This window comes from Cupressus sempervirens, chromosome 1 (genome assembly GCF_028749045.1).
Source record: "Cupressus sempervirens isolate cs-2001-9-10 chromosome 1, ASM2874904v1, whole genome shotgun sequence".
NCBI lineage: Eukaryota > Viridiplantae > Streptophyta > Pinopsida > Cupressales > Cupressaceae > Cupressus > Cupressus sempervirens.
Genome location: NC_143118.1, coordinates 836,723,755 through 836,750,931, shown reverse-complemented (window position 1 = coordinate 836,750,931; position 27,177 = coordinate 836,723,755). Strand labels below are relative to the sequence as shown.

The window sequence follows — 27,177 nt, the reverse complement described above, 5'->3', positions numbered from 1 at the left end:
GAATTAGAGGAGGTAGGATGAAGTAGGATGGTATGGCAGAGATGGTATTATATATAATGGGTATTGTGGTTGTTATGAGTATTTATTTATCCATTTACCATATCTACTAGATAAAGAAGTATTCTGTGAACAACTGTAGTCTTTTTTATCCATTAGAATCATAAGCTGTGAACATTATCAAACATACCTGGATCTTCCTGATTTGATATGTGAAGATGTCCTTGTATTACAAAGAAGACTTGTTCCCTTTCACCTTTGTCATGTTGAGGCTCACTTACAACTTGTACCTCATCCACCGTGTTCTCTTGATCAGTTGGGCATGTGCACTTAGCTTCTTCCTTGCACCAATCAACACAACAAATGGTCAAATCTTCATTCTCAAAATTCCACTGCCCTAAAAATTCACCAATTATTTGTTCTTGCTCTGAATAGGAATAATATTTGTAGATGTTAGTGACATTGGAAAATCAAGATAATCTATGTTGCATTCATTAGGTAGAGGGCTATAAAAACATCACCTTGGGTCAACATGATTTCCCCACCAATTTTGTTTTTGGTTTTTAAATTCGAGAGTGGGTGTCTAGGGGTGACAGCCCCCTATGGGGTCAAGGGGCAAAACTAAGTAGTTTCATTTTCCCTTGTAACCGTGTTCTCTTCAAGTTCATGCTGTCACTGCTGTGCTAACACTTTGTGTAAATCAAGGTGAAATCCCTAACAATTTCTTAATGGTTTTAGTCAATAAAAAATTAGGGCTCCTGTCTTATTATAATTGAAAACTATTGTTACCCCAAATTTGAAACTGACCAATTTTAAAACTTTCGAAGCTATCTCTGCCATTTATCTTGATCTCTCTTGATGGTTTGGATAAAAGATTTGTTTATTACCCTACCATCGAAACGCTTAGACATAGAGCTTCATATGGAGAGCTGGATAAATTAATTGTTTTTGGTAATCAAGTGAAGATGCAATTAAAATACCAACCAAACTGAATGCCAAGTCATGTATCAAGTGAAAAAAATTTGAAGGGAAATCTTCAGACCCAACTGGTGAATTAAAGGCCAATTGACGAATTTGAAGTTCTTCTTTTGAGTTGGGTTATGGGGCATTCTTTGAAGTCTATAACCACGAAAATCCCCGATTGAGTTCTAAGGTTTCATTATTTCACCGACTTCCCGACTGTGCATTGTTAGGCAAAATTTTGGTTTCTAAACATTGGTGGAGACCGGACATGGTTCCAAAGTTCCTATTTTTCTTGATTTACCGATATTGTGTATTATTGGGCAACATTTCTTGAACTCCTCAATCGCCACAACTTAGTGGCAAACCTGCTGTCAGGCATTATGGCTGAGTAAAAAGTTCATTAAATTAAAGTTACTGATCCAAATCTGCACAGAGAAAGATAATAAAAACATTCTGCAAAACCATGCATTGGAGAATGAGGCATCACAATATGAACAAGCTTGGACTTGATCACTAAACCATAAAGCATTTACTAAATTTGGAGCTCCATGCATGATCGATAAGTTAAAGACTTTTCAAACTTATGAACCCAACTGCTTTGGTACTGAAGTTCCCTTGTTACATGGCACTTGTACTCCCTGACTAAATTACAAGGTCCACCTTTCCATGCAAAATCTTTCTCAATCTTACAAAGTACAACTCGTTAAATGTTGAAATGTAACAGAGCTATTTTACTGTGGTGGCAACATGATTTTCTAAATAGGAATTATTATCATCTGCTGCCGAAATTAAATGTGCTTAAAAGCTTGTTTACAAAGAAAGGTGGTGCTATTTTCAAGCTCAGTTTACTCCTCAGTAACAATCAAAGAGTTCTTCTCAGAATGGGATTTAATACAACTAGCGAAGAATGGGATGAGGAATCTATGCCTTTGGTGCAGCCAGATTATAGTTGGCTAGAGTCAGACTAGCATGACATTATTTCTGAACTACGTTCTGTGGCATGGAAATAAATGACCAGCTATGCATAATACCTTAGAGTAGTCTTCATCTTAGAGGAAGAGGAAGGGCGTGCTGGGCTTCATCGTCTTTCCATGGAAATGCGGTTGGAAGCTGATAGAGATCCTGCCCTTTAGGATTCTTAAATTTCTTGTTTTAGCATGTATGGAATCTTGTTGGTAATAAGTAATTTTTGGGTTAATGAAACTGTTACCACTTTAAAATCTTTCTTTGCTACTGGTCATTTTCAAGACCATTACTTTTGCAGTGGAGATGTTTTTTTTCCTTTTTGTATATATAGGCCTTAGGAGACAGGTAGCAGGAGGGATTTTCGAAATAGAAACAAGATTGTAAGAGAGAAGTTTTGCTGATGTAGCCATTTTTGGGTAGTGAAATAAATTGAACGTTGTGTCATGAATTTCTCTTCAAGTATCAATAAATGGAAATGTATGCATTTGAAGTTGTGTATTTGTTTTAGTTTTCTTTACTGTAATTAAACTTTGTGTTACGATAGTAATTTCTTCCCCTGTACTTTCTTAACATTTCATGCAATGAAATGAATTTTGTGTCAAATTGTCAATTCAGTTTCTTTTAATCATTACTCAAATCTTTCTTCACATTTGTAGTATAGTTATGCTCGGATGTTAGTTTCCCTTTTTTACTTTCTGGTCAAAAGCACAACCCCATGACCATAAGGGAGTTGTAGTCCAAACTTTAGGGTAAGATTATCTGTTCAGCAGAAATCTATCCAATTTTTAGTTCTGTTTGTCTTTCATGTCGAGCTTAAGGAGTCGTTTTCTAAGGTTTTTTTTCTGGAAGACAAAATCTGCAACTAACAGAGTTTTTGTGACTCTGGTTGGGAGGAAGAGACCAATGTGCTTTTCTTATTTTGAATATCTAATGGCACTTTTCGAGAAATAATCCTAGCGGCTCTGTTGTATTAGAGGATCTCAAAAAAATGGTTCAAGGCCAGAGCAAGCAAAGCAGTCAGCCCCAGTCTAGAAGGCAGTCTACACCAACTTTCCAAGAAATACTGGCTGAAGATGATGAGGTACTTCTTTCATTTATGAATGCCTTTAAAGAAAATATTGCTGAAGCTGATAGAAGAGAATTACATCCAGCTAAAGGACACAAATCTTCATTGTTGTTGAAGAGCATACATCACTGATATTATTTACTCTAAGATCTCAGTTGCAGGCAACAGTAGAGAAGTTAAAGCTTCTTAAAGAAGAACTTTGGAAATGATGAGTGTTGTATTACTTCATACCCTTATTAGTTACATAATCTCACCATTGTGGATGAAAGAGATGTACCGACAATAGGTGAATTATTAGTATTACGGAATCTGCATCAAGGCGACGATAAAAAATTTGAACCTTTCTTGACATGCATGCAAATGGGAAAGACTGGTGAAATCTGGGGACTCACATGCCCCCTAAAACCTTGAAGTACCTGTCCCTGGGACATCCCCATGCTGGGTACTTGGAGTACCCAAGCACCCCCACCTCCACCATTCCGCAAACAGGCTGCTGCCAGGACAGGTACTTGAATTTCTATTTGAATTTTGATTTTTGAATGTTAACTATGTTACTATGTTGAACGTTCAATTGTTCTATTTCGTCTTGCAGTTTTGCTATGTTCAAGTATTTCAATTTGGTATGCTATACTGAAACATCATTTCATAACTAGCATTTTAAGTTTTATGCGTATAGTATGTAACATCCCCCTATCCCCCTGCCGCCATCAGATCATAAGAGGGAGATGTACCTCCAAAATTTAGATTAGATTATTCATTCAGTGGAAATCTATCCAACAGTTAGTTTTGTTTGTCTTTCATCTCGAGCTTAAGGAGTCATTTTTAAAGGTTATTTCTGGAAAAGTCTGCAACTAACAAATATTTAAAAAAGGAAAAAGGAAAAACAAAAAGAACGATTTAGTCTGCTGAATAAACATTTAGCTTGCCTGAAAGAGTCAATAATTGTATAACTTTTGATCCCAAAGGAGTTTTCTGATGAAAAAATTTGCAAGATACTATCAAGTATTGTTCTCAACATTTCCCCAAAATGACTTTACATTAGCTTATTTAATTTATGCAATCCAATCATTTTTTTGTACTCTCATGGAATAGATTTAGCGTTTGACCTCAAATCTTGCCTGGAGGAATTTCATTATATTTTTAACCATGTCCATAAACCAGGTTTTGATGAAACTTTTCCAATATAAATGAGACAGTGTTGTAAAACATCTGTCAAAAGGATTTTATTCTCACAGTTTATGATAATTGATTGTTTTCATTGTTAAATTTCAGTGATCAGATTTATGTTGAATTTTACAAATGATATAGTCTGAAACTGTATTTAATAATCTCAAGTATTTTAGAAAGTATAAATATTCATATAGAACCTGAAGCAGGTTGTATTAATATTGAATATTAAATTCCATGTGATGTCACAGTGACAAGAGGCAGTTACATTTGAAGAAGACTAAATAATCATGTGTGTTCATTTATCTATTACTCCCGCTGTCAACTGCTAATAAATAAGGGAGGTCTTAGATATTTGAGGAGGCAGGCCCGTAAATGGACATGTCTCCTTTGTGGGAGACACATCCATGCACGGGAGTGTCTCCCCAATTTTCATAATATGCTGAAACACATATTCTACAGTAAGTGGGTGATATAAATCATTTAAAATGTATGTGGTAATCCACAAGTGCTAGAGTCAATCAAATTGATAGGTTTAATAAATTCTATATATGTATAATCAATTTAATATTAGAATCAACTTCTTTAAGAACATATATATATAACAAAGAAATATTCTTTATTATGTTTCATGCATATTTATATGTTATGTTTACCCAACTGATGCTACAAATCACTAACAGTCCCTCTTAGCTTGGGAGGATAATACATATATCACCCTTAATGTAATATTAGATAACAAAAATTGAGGAGGATAAATAGAAAATTAGATATTTCCTCAATGTAATATCAAGAATGGCATGTTTAAGAATATCTTTGATCAGAAGATAATCACCATTCATATATCATCTCATGATATCAGGAGTAATGGCCCCAGAATATCAAGTCACGTGATATTCACCAAGTACTCTGAGTAATGGCCTCAAAATATCAAGTCGCATGATATTCACCAAATACTCAAAATGTCCATAATGTATGTGCACGTCTATCCTCAATGATACCTACCATAGGAACATTATATTCATGGTTTGTTTAAGGATTTTAATCCACCATGATATATCTTTACAATACAACGCATAGATATCTATGTGGCGATATCTATCTCTTAGTTGATTGATTTACAAGATATAATATATCATTATCTACTTAGACATCATATGATGTCCATCATAATAGTGTTTAAGTTATTGCAAGATCATCACCTTTCAATAATTTCTGCAAATACAAGTGATAATCACTTCTAAATGATGTACACAGAGCCCAAATAGTCATGACAAAATACTCATTATTAATAAAATAGTTTCATTAGTACATTTATCAAATATGCTCTAAGGTAATTTTCTATGTTTTGATCTTGCATTATGGCTTTGGTAACTTCATTGATAGTTATGTTCTTTTCTTTTTTAACTCTTTGTTGAGGATTGTAAAGAACAGTGAACCCCCTCTCAATCCAATATTTCACAAAATTTTGAGATTGTAATGTCCCCATTTTTAGCAAGTTCCTGTAGTTGGCTTGGTCAGTTTATCATCGCGACCCTCGTGAGCTAACAATGGGATTTGAGGGTCTCTGTTGTGGAATTATTAGGCTTTCCAATGGCCTATGATGAGTTTTGGCTCCATTTTGAGGTACCTACTTGCAGTAAGTCAACATATGGTTCCAATGAGCTTAGATGAGATGGAGGAGCTGAGTGATGCTCTCAATTTTTATTTGTAGCTTCTAGTTTGTGCTCCAAGAATTTTGGAGGGAGCGTTTATTTTTAGTAAGTCACTCCATTAGGTTCATTCACCATATTTCTTAATGAGGACCACTCCTAAGTTATCAGATTTCAATTCTGATGCTTCTTCAGCCATTTTTGCAAAATGGGTGAATTATTATTATTATTTAGCTAATTATGCTGAGGTTGCTATTTTTGCTGGTATTTTAAATTGGCCACCTAAGGGTCATAGCTCGTTGGAATTGGGTTGATTTTTTTTAAAAACTTGGGCACAAGAAACAATGGCCCTGTGTGTCAGTATATCATGATATGGTTGAAAAGATCATGTTTGGGAGCCAAAGGAAATTAATAAATTATAATATAAGCTTAAGTATAAACTTAAAGCAAAAAGTCTCTTAAGTGAATGGTGTGTAGTTGAAGCGAAGTTGCACATTTGAGATTATAAATATGGCTACCATTATGAGAATTGGGGATCCAATTGTCTATTTGCTTTTATTGTCTTTGTGAAGGGTTTCCAAGTTTTCTAATTGGTGTATTCAATTCCCTTGCTGAGGTACAAGGGTTTGAATCTGAGTTATCGAGTCTTCCATTTTTGTACTTTTGTTGCTTTGGAAGAAATCACTGGTGCTGAGAGTTTGTGGTGGATTGAATCCTGTGAATTTGAATTAAATCCCAAGAATTGGCATTGTGAAGTTTGTAGACTTCCCTACTGTTCATTCTGTGGCTGGGAAGGCCTTGTTTCCTATTGAATTTCTATTTAATTGCATTATAAGCCGGAGTATGTTACTACTGGTTTGATGCCATGGAATTTAGGTTTAGTTGTGGTTTTATTTCTCCACAAATTGGCATGGATGCATCTGTTATTTTTAGCAATAAACCAGTGACTTTCAATATTGTATCCATCATTCTTGCTGATCGAATTAATACTGATTGGGGTGATTATCTTGTTGATGCACATGATCAACTGCTGCTCCAGTTTCATACTGTCCATTTGGAAGTCTGAGAGCTGTTATATCCACACAGTTTGGATTAGTTGTACTCCTTATTAGTGGGGTTTTGGAGGCCCTAAGAGATACTGATATTGGCGTCAACTGTTGGTCAAACTCTGTTGGTAGCGGCTGCATAATTATAGCACCCGTCCTTTATAAATCTGTAGGTGATACACTATTGCTGGCGTCAGTTCCTTTCGGGGTTTCTTGGTGTTAATATCCAAGCTCATTTCCTAGATGCCAATCGCCTTTTGTGGCGTGATTTTGCCCTGTCATTGAGGAGTTCGAAGTCCTGATTGCTAACACTAGAACTTCCTGCTAGTGTTAGAGGTGGGAACATATCCAGATCAGGCTTGTTCATTCAACACTACCTTGGCATTATTTTCCCTGCTGGCTGATCATATCTTTTTTGGGCATAATGGTGGAAAATTGCTGTGATTACTTCTAGGAGCTAATTCGACTACCAGGTTCATTTATTGTCACTGTTGTTATTTCAGTCTGTTGCCAATTAAACAAAATTCCATCTCTGTTAAGAGCATATCTGTAAATTCAGTAGACTTGAATAGTAAATTGCAAGTTGTTGTTTATTAAGTTGGATTGCTTACATGAATTCAGTATTTTGGCTTCTCTGTTGTGGCTTAACTAATTACATTTAGCTATATGAAAAAAGAAGTCCAGATATTGAAAGATTACAAAGGGAGAGAAGAACAAATTTACAAAGAATCAATACTATCATTCAATTGAGCAGTAGGAGCCAGTTCGGCTCATTTTAGTAGTAGTGGAGTTTTCTTGCCAAGTGTTTATGAAATGTAAAACAACTAAATAGCAAAGAAAAATTAGTGTTTGTTTGAGCTATAACTGGCATGGGTTATTACAGAGATACTTTGAAGTTCTTTAGAATACAAGTTTCTCTGAATCCAAGTTTGAATTATTGACTTCAGTGAAGGAAGCTTGACATTTGAGTCTATTAGGACATTTTACTGCAGTGTGACCATAGTGGTCGCATCTATAACATTGTATTTTAGAACACTCTGTCCGTTTCTTGAATGGTTGTTTACCATTTGAGTCCTTGCCTTTTTTTCCTTTTCAAATTTGTGGTGGGAATCTGAATTTCTTCATTTGTGGATTCCATACCGATTCCTCTAGATATTAGATTACACTCTTTATAAATGCAATCAACTTTTAGTCGATCAAATTTGGGGAGCTTGGAATGAACACTTATCCTTGTCTAAAGTTTTCCCATGAGATAGGGAGTCCATTTAAAGTTATCATAGTTAACTCTTTACTATCATAGATGTTACCAATTGTTGAGAGTTGGTTTCTGAATTCTGTTATCCTTATAAAGTATGAGGTGATGACCTCTCCTTTATTCATTTTAATATTAGAGAGTTGATTTTGAAGAGGAAGAATCTTGCTAGTGTTGTTGATCTCAAACATGTTTTCTAGGGCTTTGAACATATCATATGCAAAGTCTAACTTTGTGATAATAGGTAGTAGATGATATTTTACTCCGTCTACTAATAATTCCATTGCTTTGGTGTTGTTCTTTTCCCATTGTCTCCCTTCGTCATTCTCTTTAGATTTAGGAGGATTTTCTATGATTGCTTTTAGCTCACGCTTTTTTAGTATTAGCATTTTAGTAGTTTCTAAGCTTCAAAATTTGAAGCACCTTCAACTCTAATTCAATTCACCATTTTGATAAGTATAATATTTAAAAAAAAATGTATGTATATCCTGTCAATAAAAATCTGATCTGATTGTCTCTTAAGCCTGCTTTGAGACCATTTAAATTTCAGTGATCAGATTTATATTGAATTTCACAAATAATATAGTCTGAACTGTATTTAATAATCTCAAGTATTTTGGAAACACTAGCTATTCATATAGAACTTGAAGCAGGTTGTCGTCAGGAAATAGTGTATCAGGTAGTTCTCGACGGGGTATTGGGAGGTTCCCGACGGTGTATCGGGATGTTCCCGATGGGGTATCGGGAGGTTCCCAACGGTGTATCAGGATGTTCTCGACGGAGTATCGGGAGGTTCCCAACGGTGTATCAGGAGGTTCCCGACGAAGTATCGAAATGTATGCTGTCAGGCTGACATGTATCGGGATGTATCTGGAAGGTTCTATTATTGTAATTGACATGTTGTATGTGGCCGACGGATACCTTTGAGAAGGTTCCTCGGATAGTATTTATATCCCCCTTCGAGATCATTGTAGGCATCATCATCAGAACCTAATGTAATATCTTGGCGTATGCGAATATAATCGAAGGAGTTCTGCTATTCTTATCTGCTAGTCTGTTCTATTATCTGTATGCTTGGATTTCTTTACCCAGTACGGTAAACATTTGGCGCTGTTGCCCGATGGACCTGGAAAGGCAGGAGAATGAAGAGTAATGCCAAATTAGTTGAACAAGAATAAGAACAACTTGAAGGACAAGGATGAAATACGCACAACACACGGAGATCTAATTTTGGCACAGCAAGCCAAACGCAAAAGGAGGTTCCAAAAGATTGCTACTAACGGACGCAGAAGCGCGGAAGCATTATTGAAGGAGACTCGACAGCGGGTAGAGTTGGTGGAAGAGGCACATGAGGAGTTTTTGAATTGGTGTTCTCCGAGGGAAGACAATCTAGACGGAAGAGAATCGACTCGCACAGCTTGGAGTGCCGAAGGAGCAAGAGTGTGGAGTGAACTCTTCATCTGGGATCCACTTCCAGAAGGAATAGATTCACTTAACGGAGACCCTTCTTCACCAAACAACACAGCTGCCAAGATACCAAGTGTGAGCATCAGGATACCAAGCATGAGTGTCAGGATGGCGGGACCAAAGGAGAAGTTACCTAAATTTGATGGTGATGGAGTAGCTGATCCCATTCGACATTGTAAAACCTGTGAAACGATTTGGAGAGCCAATGGCATAAAGGATACAAATGAATGGATGAGGCAATTTCCGGCAACCCTACGGGGTGTTGCAATTGATTGGTTTACTGATACCAATCCACAAAAGTTAAACAGTTGGGATAACATTAAGTAGTTCATTGCAGAATTTCAACTCCTGCGCGATGATAATGAAATTGTAGCGGAGATATTCAATACTAAGCAGGGGAAGAATGAAACAGTTCGAGTCTTTGCGAGGAAATTGAAGGACTTGATTAATAAGATGGAGAATAAGTCGGCTGACGGGTTATAAAAAAGATGGTTCATTGAAGGCCTTCACCCAAAGCTGCGAAAGAAGATGAAGATTGTGCCACCATCGACATACATTGAAGCATATAACCGGGCAATGAACCTGGAAAGTGAGCAGAAGACCAAGAAGAAGAAGAAGAATAGTTCATCCAATTCGGATGACGACGCCTCTTCAGGAGAAGATAGCAGCAATGATGAGGGCAGCAGCAAGAAGGTTCGTGCCCTTCAGAAGGACATGATTCGGATGATGAAGGAATTCAAGAGCATGAACAAGGAGACTAAGGGCAGTGAACTATGGTGCACGAAGTGCAAGAAGGAAGGCCATACGAAGGGATCCTGCTCGAAAGAGCAATTTTGTGAGATCTGCCAGATTATGGGACACTCAATAAAGCAATGCCCTTTCAATCTAAAAACAAGAACACCGCAGCAAGTGTTCCTGACACAGGTAGTGTCCGCATCTGGAGGGAGCGAGAACAACAGTACGGAGGGTGCCATGTTGGGAGAATATAGAAATAATCGGCGCGGGCAAAAAAACAACAATAGCGGCAACAACAATAATGGTGGGAGGAGTCAAATCCAGTATAATGTGAGTGGCCGACCGATAGTCCAATGCCGCGCATGCAATTTGTGTGGTCACTTCGCCCGAGAGTGCACAACGGCGAACACATCAAAGTTGCTATGCTGATGGTGTGGACCTGGCGATCATGACGATGCTAAGTGCCCGAAGTCCAGAGTAAACTTGATTACTGTAGGGATGGATGAGGAAGAAGTTCTAGCAATCACTCGGAAAGAGGGGAAGCTCTACCCTGATCCGACGGAGGAAAAGAAGAGACTAAAGGAAGCCCGCGCAGAGATTCAGAGAGCAACGTAGGTAGAAATGGCACACCTGAAGGACACGCTCGGTACCTCCATATGGAACTGCGCAGAACAAAACATTGTATAGCAAATATTGCAGACCGAGGTACCCGTCAGAATAAATGATCTGTTGCTTACTATGCCCCAACTTCGTATGGCACTCACGAATATAGCATTGATTGCTAAGCAACCAACAAAGCAAGAAAAGGAGAACCAAGGGGGCGTAACTATAGAAGACCCGATGCTGTTAGCTCTTTTATTTGGACGCTATTCGGCGGTTGTTGAAATTGGCATTCTTGGGATTGTGCTAACAGACACGATCGTGGACAGAGGGTCCGGTGTCAATGTGCTACCAGAGGATACCTGGAAAAAGTTGGGATAGCCGACATTGTGGCCACCTACCTTCCAACTACTAACAGCTGACCAACATGGAATCAAGCCACTGGGAATCCTGACAGCCCAACCAGTGACGATTGGAACACAGCCGTTCTTGTTGGATTTCGTTGTGATCCCATTGAAGCGAAAAGGATACGATGCCATTCTGGGCCAGGGGTGGCTGATACAAGCCAAGCCAAAGCATGATTGGAAGAAAAATACTTTATCACTTGAAAGCAAAGGGTGGAAGTACGTCATCGATCTGCACACTGAAATGGTCGGGGAAGAAGCTCTATCGTTAGATTCTGAAGGAGAAGAGGATAAACAGAGGCAGAGTATGGAACCAGATCAGGAGGGAGTCCTACAATTGGAAGGAGATGACAATTTGGATTTAGTAAATGGTCTTTCCCATTGGCAGCTAGAGGACTATGGACTGTTTCAGAGTTGCAATGTACTGACGATAGAGGAAGGACACAGTGTTCATGACTTTCCAAGGAAATTCATCGAGATAAATGAAGGAGATGCACCACTGCATGTGACACCCACACATAAGTTCACTGAAGGGGAACCTATCAAATATAATGAAGCCACGCTGTAGACCATGAATTTAGGAGATGAAGCCGAACCACGGAACATACTAGTGGGAGATAATTGGGACCCAGTGCTGAAGGTAGCAGCATTCAGGATATTTTTGGAGTACAACGATGTGTTTGCGTGGACATACAAGGACCTGAAAGGAGTACCCCCAGAATTGTGTGTGCACCGCATCCCGTTGATCGAAGGCGCAGTACCTGTACAGAAGCGGTCCTACAGGATGAATAAGAATTATGCGGCACAGGTTACGGAGGAAATCAACCGGATGTTGGAAGCTAGCATTATCTTCAAAGTGCAAACTGGCAATGGGTGTCGCCGATAGTGATCTCACTGAAGAAGGATACCACTCAGATCCGGATATGCGTCGATTTCAGATACCTGAATGCAGTCATCATCAAGGATCCGTTCCCAATCCCATTCACGAACAGCATCCTGGAGGAGGTAGCGGAACATGAGATCTACTCATTTATGGATGGTTTTTCCGGATACAATCAAATTTCAATCGCAGAGGAAGATAAGCTGAAGACGACATTTGTTGTAGAAGATGGGGTGTACGCCTATAATCGGATGCTATTCGGTCTGTGTAATGTGCCTGCGACATTCCAGCGGATCATACTGCACATCTTTGATAAGATGTCTGTCGGAAACTTCAAGGCGTTTTTGGATGATTGGTTGGTGTTCAGCGTAGAGGACAGACATCTTGCAGCCTTGGGCGATTGTATGGAGAGATGCCGACGCGCGCGCCTGACCCTAAACCTGAAGAAGTGCAGGTTTATGGTTCCGCAGGGAAGGTTACTCGAACACATCGTCTGTAAGGAGGGACTGAAGACAGATCCGGATAAGGTGCGAGTAATATTGGAGATGCAGCCATCTACCAATGTAACAGAGGTAAAATCTTTCCTCGGGCATATAGGCTATTACAGACGCTTCATCAAAATTTTTGCCAAAATAGCATATCTGCTAGATAGGTTAACGTGCAAGGGAGAATCATTCCGATGGAAAAAGGATCAAGATGAAGCATTTGAAGGGCTCAAAGTACGGTTGGCTACGGCATCCATCCTCGCGTATTTGGATTGGAGCAAAGAATTCCATGTACATGTCGATGCGTCTAACTATGCAATTGGAGCAACCCTGGCGCAAACAGGTACCCACGGGCTGGATCACCCGATCTACTTCGCCAATCGACTACTATCAAAAGCTGAACAAAATTACAGTATGACCGAACGGGAGGCTTTGGGGATGGTCTACACAATACAAAAATTTCGTCATTACTTACTGGCGACACCTTTCGTCTTCTATGTCAATCATCAGGCTCTATTGTCTAGGATCAACAAACCTATCATTCAAGGAAGGATTAGCCGCTGGTTACTTCTGTTGTAGGAGTTTACCTTCAAGATCATCGTACAATCGAGGAAGAAACACGTAAGCGCAGATCATCTGTCACGAATTAGAACAAGAGAACCGACAGATGGTGTGAATGATGACTTTCCTGATGCACTGTTGTTTCAGATTGCTGCACTACCGAAGTGGTACACAAGCATCGGCGAGTCCCTGTCGATGGGACAGTTTCCAAGTAGCATGCCACTGAATGAAAGACAGAAGTTGGTGATACGAAGCCGAACATTTCAGCTGATTAATGGGCTGTTGTATAAAATGGGTCCCGATCAAATCCTAAGGCGATGCGTCCTGGAGGAAGAGATCCCACAGGTACTGAAGGAAGCACATGAAGGACTGGCAGGAGGGCACATGGGGCCGGACACAACTGCACAGAAGATACTCCTGGCAGGACTATGGTGGCCTATGGTACACAACGACGCTAGGGAATGGGTCGGTTCCTGCGATACATGTCAGCAAGCTGGGAAACCCTTAAAGAGAGACTTCATGCCTCTGAATCCCTCTCACGCTCAGGAACTCTTTGAACGATGGGGATTGGACTTCATCGAAGGCGAGCAGGACCAGAAAGTGCCGATGCATTGTTGTAGCGACGAAATACTTGACCAAATGGGTGGAGGCACGCGCACTACTAGACAACTCGGCAGAAAGCACAACCGAGTTTATATATGAGCAAATTATTACTAGGTATGGAATCCCATTGCAGCTAACGAGTAATAGGGGAGGGCATTTTGTAAACCATGTTATCCGCCTACTCACCACGGAGTTCAAAATTTATCATTCGTTATCAAGCCCATATTACCCAAGAGCAAATGGCTAGGCCGAGGCTACCAATAAAGTCCTGGTGTCGATTATATACAAATCCTGTGCGGTCAAAGGCGAGGACTAGGAGGAAAAATTACCCTCCACCCTTTGGGCTTATCGCACGACATATAAAGTCACAATGGGGCACACGTCGTTTCAACTGATGTTTGGACAAGAGGCCATAGTACCAATGGAATTTATGATTCTAAGCCTCAGGATAGCACTGGAAAACAAGTTGGGCGACATGGAAAGCTTAAGGGAGTGGTTGTACAAATTGAACAGGCTAGAAGAGAAGCGATTATTGGCACAGTGGGTGACTGAGGTAACACAGAATAGGTGGAAGGTGTGGCACGATAAGCACTTGAAATTGAATAGGTTTCAACTCGGACAGTGGGTGTTGAAGTATGACGGCCGGAATGAGATCAAGCCAGGCAAGTTCAAGGTTAAGTGGGTCGGGCCATATCAGATCTGGGAGGTAGGCGACAACGGAGCGATCAAGTTGTGGACGCTCGACGGACAGGAAGTTCCGGACACAGTCAACGGGTGCAAGTTAAAAATTTATCACATGCAAGGTAAGCCTTCGCCATCCAGAACTGTGAACGAGCAATAGTATTGTATCTGCTAAAAAAGAAAAAAAATTAAAATTAAAAAAAAAAAAAAGTGTGAGAGAAGCGCCATACAGTCTCTTGTCCGTACGACATATGGAGTCTCTTGACCGTACGGACTTGGCACGTACGATGTCTTGTGAAAAGACAGAATGAACCATACAGTTGAATAACAAGGCAATATGAAGCGTATGAATGATAAAAGGACATTATTATTTGAAGGCAATTGTTAGGTTCCTAGAGGCATATGACTATATCACCGTACGGCAGCCTTGGTGAAGATTTTCTAACATTTTCATTTTCTAGTTGAAAGATAGGAAGGCTAATAGCAAACAAAGACTAGCATTGTTCCAATCAAGCGACACTTTGCATACTCGTGGCTGCCTGTCCTGCCTTTCATAACGATGTATCCATTTCTGTGCTTGCTGAGGGTGTGTCTTTGAGGCTCCTACATCGGCTTTCGATTCAATACTCAGTATCAGACATATTTGCCTACCCTCGCACAATTGAAATCGAATTTTAGCCTCTTTCTTACTGGGCTCCCTCCTCTTCATTGGTTGATCGCTTCCCTTGTTCCAACTGAACCTTGAGGTCGTTAGTTGTCATTTGAAGGCCATCTAGAGTATATGCTGAAAGTATTGCTCTGAAGGGTTTGATGGGAGGGCACACGCGGCAAGAGTTACAGTGCTCTTAGGGTGAAATTCATGGTATGTTTGCACAGATTCTTTTTGTATCAGGCGGCATGATTCCACACAGATTTTCTTTCAAAGCCGGGTAAGTATGGAGTGATGGCGTGAGGACTTGTTCTACAAATGCGTAGGAGAGACATTGTAGAGGAAGGCGTCAGGGCAAGTAAACCATCTGCTATCCTTCAACCTGCACGTATCCATACCCAACTTGAATACAAAGAAGCTTGACGATGAGACAGAAGTTCTCTCTCATGAATGAGTTCCATCAGAATTGAGAAAAAATATTATGCAAGCCCGTTTGGACAAAAAGCTTACACAAGCCCAGCTGGCACAGCAAATCAATGAAAAACCACAGATCATTCAAGAATACGAGTTAGGAAAAGCAATTCCCAATCAACAGGTCATTGTAAAACTGGAACGGGTGCTTGGGGTAAAATTGCGTGGTGGAAAGAAGTGACCCATCATGAATCAGCTTTCTTGTAGAGTCAGAGACTTCTGTTGTTTGGTTTTATAAGAGCTACATGTTTTAATTTGTTATAACTGTACAGGAGATACGTGTAAAACAAGGGAAACCGTACAGCCGTACGATGGGCATAGGAAGGATAATAAGCATCCGCACTCACATTAAGAGGGGAATTTTTGAAAGCTATACGGACCAGTATTTGGCTTAATGACTTTCTTTTCAGCAAGAGGCATAGTATGCAATCAGTCGGTAAGAGAGCTTGGAGGAAGCACCTTGAGCAGGATTCGGCCATGAATCAAGGTGTGTGCAGGTAGGACCCTCTCAAGCACAGCTGCGAGGAAAGGACAAAGGCAAACACAGGGCAAAAGTGCAGAATCAGCCGGATGTGCAAACAACGCCACGGATGGTAGTCTTTGAAGGATTGAATGGTTGGGATTGTTGAAAATGGTGGGATGAACATCTGGATACTCACCTGGTTAAAGAAAGCATCAGGAAGGCACAGGTGGAGTGGGCTATCCGGATGCCACTTTTCTGTATCCGAGATTTTGAGGGCGTCTTGCAGCTGATGATTGAGGCTTATGACAGGCATTCTCAGAAATGCTCAATTCTGTATCTAGGGTATGACATCGTGGTATCTTTTCAGCCAACTGATTTTATGAGAGTATTTGGTTGACCAGGAGCGGTGCAAGATGGAGCCAAGATTGATGGTAAACCCAAAAAGATGAGCAAGGAGATGAAGTTGCAGCTGATATGAATGGTGTGTAACGACGAGGTATAGCAGCACATCGATACCCTCATGGACACTTCGAAGAAAAGAGGGCTGTGGAAGTTTGATATTCGTGAGGGACATTGGAAGTGTTTGATGGATGTGGTGAAAAGCAGGCTTACAGGATCTAGCAGGGCATCTGACATTTCTTTCCCATTGGTCAGTATGATGAATGGAATCATGAACGGGAAGGTGTATGACTGGGCTTCACTGTTAGCCATGCGTATGGATGAGTTCATGACCCTGCAACACAAAACATTCTATATGCTGCACTACGCCATCAGACTCTTTCTGGAAGCTACGGCCAGGACAATACCCCATGAGCAATTGGAAGTTAAGCCGAGTCTGGCGGCACTTGGCGAGCCTCCGATAATGCAATGGAAGCATTTGGATTCACCTATAGGTCAGAAGAGCGTGGACCAAAAGAGGACACGACAAGAGATGGAGGAATCGGGTAAGACAGATAGTGGCCGTTAGGACACATCCTGCGACGAGGATGACGACTCTGAGGGCATGGAGGTGGAACAGGATGAGGAGGAAGAAGATGAGGAAGCCGGACTAATTTCAGCAATCCCACTTCGCTTTCCATGATAGTTGACAGTTGTACCGGTGACTACTACTTCAGCTCTAATAATTCCAGCACCACACATACACACCATGGCGAATGTTCACATTCCAGGGTTCGGTTAGTTTCGGAATCGAGTGGTGATGACCCCAATCACTCTACATCCTACATCAGGAACAACAGTAGCACTTGTGCAACCATCAGTGCGCCAGCGGACAACATCACTTGCGGCCACGAGTACGCAACCAACAGTTCAGGAACCGGCTCCCATACCTATAGTAGAGAGTTTTCCTCAGCCACTTCCGGTGGCGGAGCTAGTAACAGAGGAAGGAGTTAATCAAGGAGGCACGCAGGAGCAGGTTCGGCTGGAAGTGATTGGGTCAAATGCAGTAGTCACCATAGCAAACACTCTGTTGGATGAGGATCAGGGTACGCATTCCGGCATTCCTAAAGCGGCACCCCAGGAGCCATCAGTAGTACCAACAAGCGTAGCAAGTCGGGTGAGTGAGTACTTGAGGCGACGATTACTTGCCCCAGTCAGTAGAAGTCCCTCCATTCAGTCTCCCCTGAGAGAACACACGCACTTGGAGGCCAATTGGTCGAACAGTGAGATAGTCGAGATACCGGCATCACCAGATCTGGAGGATCAGAGTGTAGTGGCAACTGAAAAAGTGGATGGAGGAACGCAGGTGTCAGACCCTCTGCCAGCAGAGGAGGAGGACATGGATATTTGTTCTCGCTTGGCTGTCATCGCAGAACAGAGCAAGTCCATAGCGGAGTTGGTGCTGACAGAGCGAAGAAGGGCAGAGGCTGGGGAGAAAGATCGGGAGACGGCAAAGAAGGCTCAGGAGGAGATGCCCGACCGACTTACCACCCAACAGCTTGCATGGGAAGCAGAGCGGACAACCCTATTAGCACAGCTCAAGGAGAATGCTCAAGGGAAGCAGCAGGCAGAACAACAGTTAGCCGTGGTGGAGCAGCAACTAGTAGCAGCTGAGCAATGGTTGGTAGCAGCACTTTAGGAGAAGGACTCGACGTAGCAGGCTCATGATCAGAAGGAAGCTGAGTGCCAGGAGGTTGCGTTGATGTTGAAGGAAATGGTGGAGGAGAACTCTTAGATTAGAGCTGATTTGTAGGTCCGGACAAATTAGGTGTATCAGCTTCAACGCAGCCGGTCTTCACAGTCGGATACTCAGCCTTCGGGCTCTTGATATATCAGTTCATGTTCTTTTGTTTTATGAATAATGTAGTTAGTTGTGGGTTTTTGTCTCGTTGTCGGGAGACGACTTTTCTTTTTGGGGGGGATGATATCGTCAGGAAACAGTGTATCAGGATGTTCCTGACGGTGTATCAGGATGTTCTTGACGGAGTATTGGGAGGTTCTCGACAGTGTATCAGGAGGTTCCCGACGAGGTATCGGAATGTATGCCGTCAGGCCGACATGTATTGGGATGTATCCGGAAGGTTCTATTATTGTAATTGACATGTTGTATGTGGCCGATGGATACCTTCGAGAAGGTTCCTCGGATAGTATTTATATCCCCCTTCGGGATCATTGTAGGCATCATCATCAGAACCTAATGTAATATCTTGGCGTATGCGAATATAATCGAAGGAGTTCTGCTATTCTTATCTGCTAGTCTATTCTATTATCTATATGCTTGGATTTCTTTACCCAATACGGTAAACACAGGTTGTATTAATATTGACATATTAAATTGCATATGATGTCACAGTGACAAGCAGCAGTAATGTTTGAAGATGACTAAATAATTGTATGCGCTCATTCATCTATTACTCCCTCTGTCATCTGCTAATAAATAAGGGAGGTCTTAGATGTTTGAGGAGACATGCCCATGAATGGACGTGTCTCCTACATGGGAGAAACATCCATTCACGGGAGTGTCTCCCCAATCTTCATGATGCCCCAAAACACATATTCAACCACAAGTGGGTGATATTAATTATTTAATATGTATGTGGTAATCCACAAGTGCTAAATTGATAGGTTTAATAAATACTATATATAAATATATCTAATAGTCAATTATTATTAGAATCAACTTCTTTAAGACCATATATATAAGTATATATAACAAAAAAAATTCTTTATTATGTTTCATGCATATTTATATGTTGTGTTTATCCGACTGAAGCTACATATCACTAACATTCATAGTCATGAACCTGGAGAACAAACATTTTTTTATGAGATACATTGTTGGTGGTACTAAACTCCCGTACAAACTGTTTTGATTGAGAGGTGCAAGCATATTCTCATGGGAAAGATCAGTACCCTCAACAGACAAATCTGGATCATCAAAGAGTTCTACATTGTATCTTCTTGTCCACATGACCATATGGATCCACCTGCCTGAGTGATACCAGATTTTGGACGAGGCTAGAGGGTAACAAGAAGTCGAGACAATTTCCAGTCTTGAACTTACTACAAGCTCAGAGATTGGCTCATTTCTCTAATAGCGAATCCAGTATGAAAGAGTTTATTAGGCCGAAGATGGTGATCAGTGGCAGTGGTTTTTGCTGCATACACATTTATCAATGAGATCAGATCACAATGAGAAAGTGTTGTGTATAGTGAGAACCAAATGCCACTACTATTTTTTTGCAGCTGTTCTGTGAGACCCAACCCAACCAAACAATCAGGTGAAGTGAGGTCAAACCCCACCTATGGATAAGGACAGTAAGGCCATTCCCACTATTCTTAGTGCAAATAGTTGGGTGTCTCCTTATTTACTCAAGTGTGCAAACTATAGTGTGCGTAAATAGTAAGACCTGTGTGTGTAACTTAGGCTCAACCTACTTTGATTAGGAGTCATTTGTTGTTAGGCTAGGTTGATTGAGTAGTTGGTCTAGTTGATTTGTCCGTCAACTATAATATTTCACTCCATTGAGTTGTAAGCTTAACTTGGAACTTTACCTGACACATCTAGTTTCTTGCAATTAGAATCATAGTCCACTTCTCTATTCAACATCACATATTATAATTTTAATCACAATGAATAGTCTATTTTCAAAGAATCCATTCCAGTGAAGTGCATTCCTTTTCAGATTTGATAGGAAGACAGTTGTCTCCCAGAGTTCAATGCTGTGTATTCACTATTCACATTTTCAGCACAATGTATTTGTAGATTAGTCTGATCATAGATCACTCTTTTGATTGGTTTCTTGTGTTTTAAGCTACCTTGTTTTAGGACTAAATTTTCTGAGTGCAGCATCTGCTTACCATGGTCTGAAAATCAAGAGAAACCTTGTAGCACTTCCTATTTATTCTAATATTTATTTCCAGTCTATGCTTAGTTTTTATACTATTCTTCTAGCTGGGAAACCTAACCTTCACAATAATCTATGAATCTCCTCTCTCTTGTGCTATTTTACAAAGAATGGGCAGCATATTATAGGGATACCCAACCATATGATTTCAATAGTACAGTTCCATTTATTGTGCTTGGATGATAAAGAGCCCTTGCTCCTTCATTCTCTTTATAAACTCTGGGCAGCACATCAGAATTACCTTGGACAAGATTAGGGCAGATACTGCACAAGACTGGCTGATTGCTTTCCTCCAGACCCCAAAAGCCCTTTGTCTGATAACATGACGATGTTTTTGAAGTACACATACATCACATATAATTCTTCTTGATCCTCCAGTTTGATACACTTTGTATTTGCGTACTTATGCACCTTTCTTCAAGGGGTTTACATGGTTAGCATTAACTTCTAGTCTTCTACAAATAAGAATTCAACCTGCTCTTTGTTATTTATATGCGGGGATCTTTAGCAATATTGTATATGTGAGAAACAAAACATCACAGGCTCTAATGAATCTTCATAGCTTTATGCCATATTGAAGTAATTCAAGAAAAGTGTGTACCCAAATATTTTATTGATTAATGAGCAGGTATTTATCCAAATTACACACTTTTGTTTCTCGTCCTATTTTCTGACTGAATATCCAATATAAACTATTTATTTAGTCTGTAGGACAAAATAAATGTTTAAGCCTATATAATAACTATTCACTCCTGATCAAGTATATTGACCATATACCAGTAACCAGGGTGTGAAAAACTTCCCCATTTTCATTCTTCTAGAGCTTATCATATTGACTAAAATTCCCAATTCTAAATTTACTTATCTAGTTAAAGAAGCCCACCATTCTCTCTTATCTCAAGTTTTGACACAGTATGCCCAAAGTTTTCAAGATGCATTCCTCACCAAGTGATTGTGCTGTTGTACAAGTACAATTTTTCTGTCACAGTATTGGACTTTGTCTTCTGAGTAGTCTACTTATATTTTCTCGAAGTAGCCATTTTTTGAAGAATATACTGCATTGTGGGATTAATGACCATAACATTGTGTACCATATTAAAATCACAGATTTTTGTTACTCTAGGAAACAATTTAATAGGGAAACTCAAAAAAATGCTTTACCTACTGCCATACTAATATTAACATCTCTTCCTGATTATAGACGAGATAGATTATTGGGATCTGGGTTTGCGACAGGTGCAAATGTTGTTGATATGCATGCAGCAAACAAAGTTTGAGTAGGACATTGATTGGACAGCATAGGGTTCTCTAAAGATACAATATATTCTTTGTAGTTTAAAATTTCAATTGGGTGATTAATTCTATATTTTTACACCCCCTGCAACTCTGAACTGTTATATTTTCCATATTTTCTTTATACCATATGAATCTAATTGATGTCTCTGTGTATCAGGCTTCATAGAGGAGAGAAAGGGCAAAATATGGAGACTCAACGACTGGGGCATGAGGAGGTTAGCATATAAAATTAAAAAAGCAAGAAAGGCAAACTATATTTTGATGAATTTTGAAATTGGAAAAGAGCATATTAATGCATTGAAGGAATTATTAGACAAGGATGAGAGAGTCATCAGGCATCTGGTAACAAAACAAGAGGCAGCCATAACTGAAGATTATCCACCACCTCCGGAATACTGGAACATTTCCACCCATGGTGATGAGGAAGCTATGGATGACCATGATGCATATGAGAAGGATACGGATGAAGATGAATTAGAAGAATGGGAAGAAGTAATTATGGTTGATGAGGAAGATATGAATGGGATTTCAGATTAAGATGATCAAGTGGAAGTCAAATTAGAAGAAAAGGTTTAGGGCGGTGAGGAAGAAGACTGGGGAGAAGAGGCTCAGGACTAGAGTGCAAAACAAAAGAACACAAAACAGTTAGCTCATTGGTATCTCTTCGTCTGTGATCATTTCTTAGAGTTGACTGTAAAATTTTGTAAATCACTTGACAGACATATTCTGATGGTCATGTAACTTGGGACTTTCCTTGTGGATCATTATATTGTGATGTGATATGATATGATATGATGATTTTAATGATGTCCACGAGGTACAGGATATATATTCAAATTTTTAATGACTCACACGGTGTTTTAAAAACTTTTGATAATGAGCCAAGTCGGTTATTGAATTTTAGGATATGATGGAGTTGATGATATAATGTATTTTGAAGAGACCAGTAGAACTATTCCAACTACCACTTTTTAAATCTTAAAGAATTAAATTGTGCAATTAGCTATAATTTGACCCAACTCCAAAATTATATTTGCAAAGTATTGAGTATAATTTATTGTTGATTACATCTATGGCTTCATGTTGACTAATATATAATAGTGATGTGAATATCAGGATTTAACTGTGTGATTTTGAGTCAAACTCGATGACCCATGTTTCATGAGTCATCGAGTTTGACTCAAAATCACACAGTTAAATCCTGATATTCACATCACAATTTGACTAGCTGTGGAAATCATGTCCTACTTATCAATATATAATAACTATTAAAGAAATGTTAATGAGTTTGTAAGATCATATTTATGTTTATATATTTTATATTGATAACTGCTTGAAGAAGAAATAAGCCTTCTAACTATAACAATATTTCAGAACCCACAAAAATCCCTTGTCTAAACACTAGAATTAAAGACTTTGCTTAATCTTGTACAAATACAATCTTGCAGTCTAGATTCATCACATAATTAATTCTAGTTGATCTGTATGACTGCGTTATCTATATAAATCATATTAAGAAAGATGCATAAGCCACGGGCATATGAGTTTTCATGATAAGTGTGTAAGATCATTTTTATGTTTATATATTTTATATTGATAACTGCTTGAAGAAGAAATAAGCCTTCCAACTATAACAATATTTCAGAACCCACAAAAATCCGTTGTCTAAACACTAGAATTAAAGACTTTGCTTAATCTTGTACAAATACAATCTTGCAGTCTAGATTCATCACATAATTAATTCTAGTTGATCTGTATGACTGCGTTATCTATATAAATCATATTAAGAAAGATGCATAAGCCACGGGCATATGAGTTTTCATGATAAGTGTACCAAATATACAAAGAAAAGAGCTATTCGTGCACACAAAGGGAGAACAGGGATGTTAGTGTGTTGGCCTTAGTAGCATTGCCAGAATTGTCATGTTCTCCATTTTGTAATTGCATTGTGCAGGTTCTTAAAACGTGAGCTGCCATCTGTACAAGGATGTGATTTTTTTGGCCAAATTTTGGATCTTTTGACTTTAATCTAAACGGTTGAGCTTATGAAAATGTTGTTAATCATACGCGTCCCGTGTGACATCTGACATGACGGCGAATTGGTAATGGTAAACTAGTTTAGTGGTTGTCAGACATTCCTATGACTGTCGAAATGTTCAATTGAAGACTATCTTATATTGCATGGAGCCAACTTTATATGTTTTTTGAAGAACTCTATTTCCATCAAGATCCTTATAGTGGTGAGATGTCAGTGAACTTGTGTGTATCAATCAACAATTGTCTTAAATTCTCATTTGTTTCTGCCTTGAATAGACAACTTGTGAAGATGTTTTTCGGCTGTCTTGTGAAAGTTTAGGAATAAATACGTGAGGGAATAATTCATACAAGGATAGGTGACCACTTGAGAAGGTCCATATAATATTCCTTGGATATCAACTCTAATTTTTTACCACAAAAATTTAAACAAATAATTTGCATACAATTTATTTCAATTTATTTAACACTAAAAATTATAAAATATCCAAATGAAATTAGAGATTTCAATTTATTTAACACTAAAAATTATAAAATATCCAAATGAAATTAAAGATTTTGAAATGAGATATGAATATTGTATTTAAATCTCTAGTCATAGAAAAGATTGGATAACCATAAATATGATTTTGAAGCACAAAGTAAGACATCTAAGTAGACAATGGGTTCATGTCCATTGCATCTAAGTTTGAGTGTTTTTGTCCTCAAACCTAAAGACTACCAAAATTCTCTATAAGAAAACATATTCCAAAACATATACCAAGCACAATCTAAATGAGCTTCTCTATGTTCTTTTAGAGAGCATACCTATGAGCCTTAGTTTTCCAACCAACCATCTCTTGATCATCCCCTTCTTTTAAACTAAAATGTCTTTATTAATTTTCATTTAGCTCTACCAAAGTCATTTTAATATTTTTTAAGTTGTAATTTAAATTTCAATGTCTCTAAAATATGGACATTACAACTCAATATTTTACTCTTAAGTGTGTTGCCTAGATGCAATGAGTACCAAGTGTTCCATTCATTTTCATGAGAGATGAGTTCTTCTAAACCACTACTCATGAAAGTTGAAACTTAGTTTGACTCAAGAATTGCATAGTTGAATCCTAATAGTAATATATCATAGTTTGACGTCTCGTGGAAAATATCTCCTACTTATCAATGCAATTTCATCTACTTTCGATCTGTTTTGGGTAGTTGTTGATGGTAGGTACCCATAACTGCGTCACACTATGCATGTACTTATGTGTTATTAGAGGATAATATTATATAGATTGTGCACATTATATTTGAAAATAAGATCATACCTTTGTGCCATGTCCTTGGGATTATTATTATACCTTTGAGGAAGTAAGTACGACCCTCAAGAAAATGAATCTAGATAAGTCTCCATGACTAGATGGGTTTCTAACATGTTTCTTTCAAAAAATGTTGGGACTTTATATGGATGGAGGTAACTAAGGCTATAGAATGAGTATGAAATTTGGGAAAACTCCCCAGGGAGGTAAATAATACCTTTATCAACCTTACCCCAAAAAAGGAGAAATCATAGACCTTTAATGATTATTGACCCATAAATATTTTCAATAATATCTATAAATTATTTACTAAGAATATGTCTATGAGAATCTAGAAACTTCTCCCAAACCTGATTAGTGAGGAACAAATATGGTTTGTATAGGGTAGATATATCTTCAATGGAGTAATTATTGTCCAAGAGGCCATACATAATGTTCCAAACAACAAAGAGCCTAGTATGATCAACAAGCTAGATATTAAAAAAGCATATGATAGAGTGGATTGGGACTTTTTGAAGAAATACCTCGAAGCCTTTGGGTTGAAAAAAATGGGTGAATTTAATCTTTGAATGCATGTCCTCCCCTAAGTTATCAATATTGGTAAATGCATCACCCAAAGGGTTTTTTGGAATTATAAGGGGACTTAGACCGAGGGATCCAATATCCCCCTTTATTTTCTTCTTATTGGAAAAAGAGTTAGGAAGATCAATAAACAATGCTAGTAATGAGAAGACCATTACAGGTTTAAGGATCACTACTGACCTAGATCCCCCAACAATTTGTAGATGACATTATGTGTTGGTCATGTTTTTAGTTTGTGTCTATCTGAATATATACTAAAGTGAATGTTCCAGTTTTCTTTTACAAAATTAGGTTTGGTGTGCTGAATTTTCTTAACCCTAGAAAAACCCTAATTTTGTTTCATCAAAAATATGTTGCCCTAGAATTTTTTTTGGTTAGGTGCTTCCTTATTTTATTTCAAAAGGAAGAAATCTTTTAGAATATACCTTTATGTTTCTGAGAACCTTTTATAAGAGAATATGGTGGGACCAAACTGAAGGCAGTGCCAAATATTTACATATCATTAATGTCCATGTCAGCATGTCAGAATGGCATGATGTAATATGACATTGAAGATCACACTCAAGGAAATGTACCTATTGATATGTGCTATTAGATCTCTTCAAGATCAACAGTGGTCACTATGTCGGTATGAAAATTTGCTCAAACTTTATTGCTTGCGACATGGTGACCAAAGGGAAGTTACGTGGGCTCACCATATTTACAATGGAATTATCATAAAATTTTAACTATCTGATCAAGGCATCATCAATGATGGTTGCTATGTCGCCATGAGAAGTTGCTCGATGTTTATTCTTAGTGACATAGCAAGAGTGTGACACATGTCCAAGGGCACAAGTGGGTCTGGTGTAATTCACCAGTAGTGGAAAGAAAAGCTTATGTGGATGGATTCAATTGGTTTGACCACAAACTTGGAAGGTAGAAGTTGAATCATTAAAGTTTTAATCCCTCAATCATCAAAATTTTCACAAATCGACGACTTATTTTTAAACTGGAAGGTGATGCCACCATATTTTTCCCTATGATCCATTTATGAGAATTAAGGCTCCCTGTGCGAAGTAAAACTAGAGATATAATGTAGGATTTCATATTTCTTCTCCACACAAACAAGTTTCTATTTTTCTGAGAGCCAAGAACTTGTTGAAAAACTTTTCTTGCCTAGTTGAATTGTGAAAGAGTTTTCTATATCTGTTGTCTATTGCAAAACTCAAAGAAGAAATAACAAAGAGCCAAGTAAGTATCTCAGCTTGCATATCATTCAGAGAATTCTAGTTTTTTTGCACTATTATCATCAAATATGCCTCCAAAGAAGGGTTTCTCAGGAAAAGTAGAATATGCCAATAGTAGTATACATGATGATTTTTCGGAACAACTAATTGAGTCCACAAATGAGTTAACCCAAATTAAAAAGCTAGTTCCTGTGAACCCTAGGCTCAAGATTGTAGATGATTTATATGATAAAGGGAATTGGGTTAGGGATGCTATTACTTCTAAAATAGGGCTCCAACTTTTT

General features: G+C 38.8%; 1 protein-coding gene across 2 annotated transcripts in view; it reads left to right on the top strand.

Moving 5' to 3' along the window:
- Window positions 1-22,656, top strand: part of LOC149580455 (protein REGULATOR OF FATTY ACID COMPOSITION 3, chloroplastic-like) — a 134,127-nt gene extending 111,471 nt beyond the window's left edge. For both annotated transcript variants that reach the window (XM_089791118.1, XM_089791109.1), the window contains one exon: window positions 21,908-22,656. In XM_089791118.1, the coding sequence (XP_089647244.1) occupies window positions 21,908-22,287 (380 nt within the window). In that variant the 3' untranslated portion in view covers window positions 22,288-22,656. The remainder of the gene's footprint in view (window positions 1-21,907) is intronic.
- The last annotated feature ends 4,521 nt before the right edge of the window (window positions 22,657-27,177 follow it).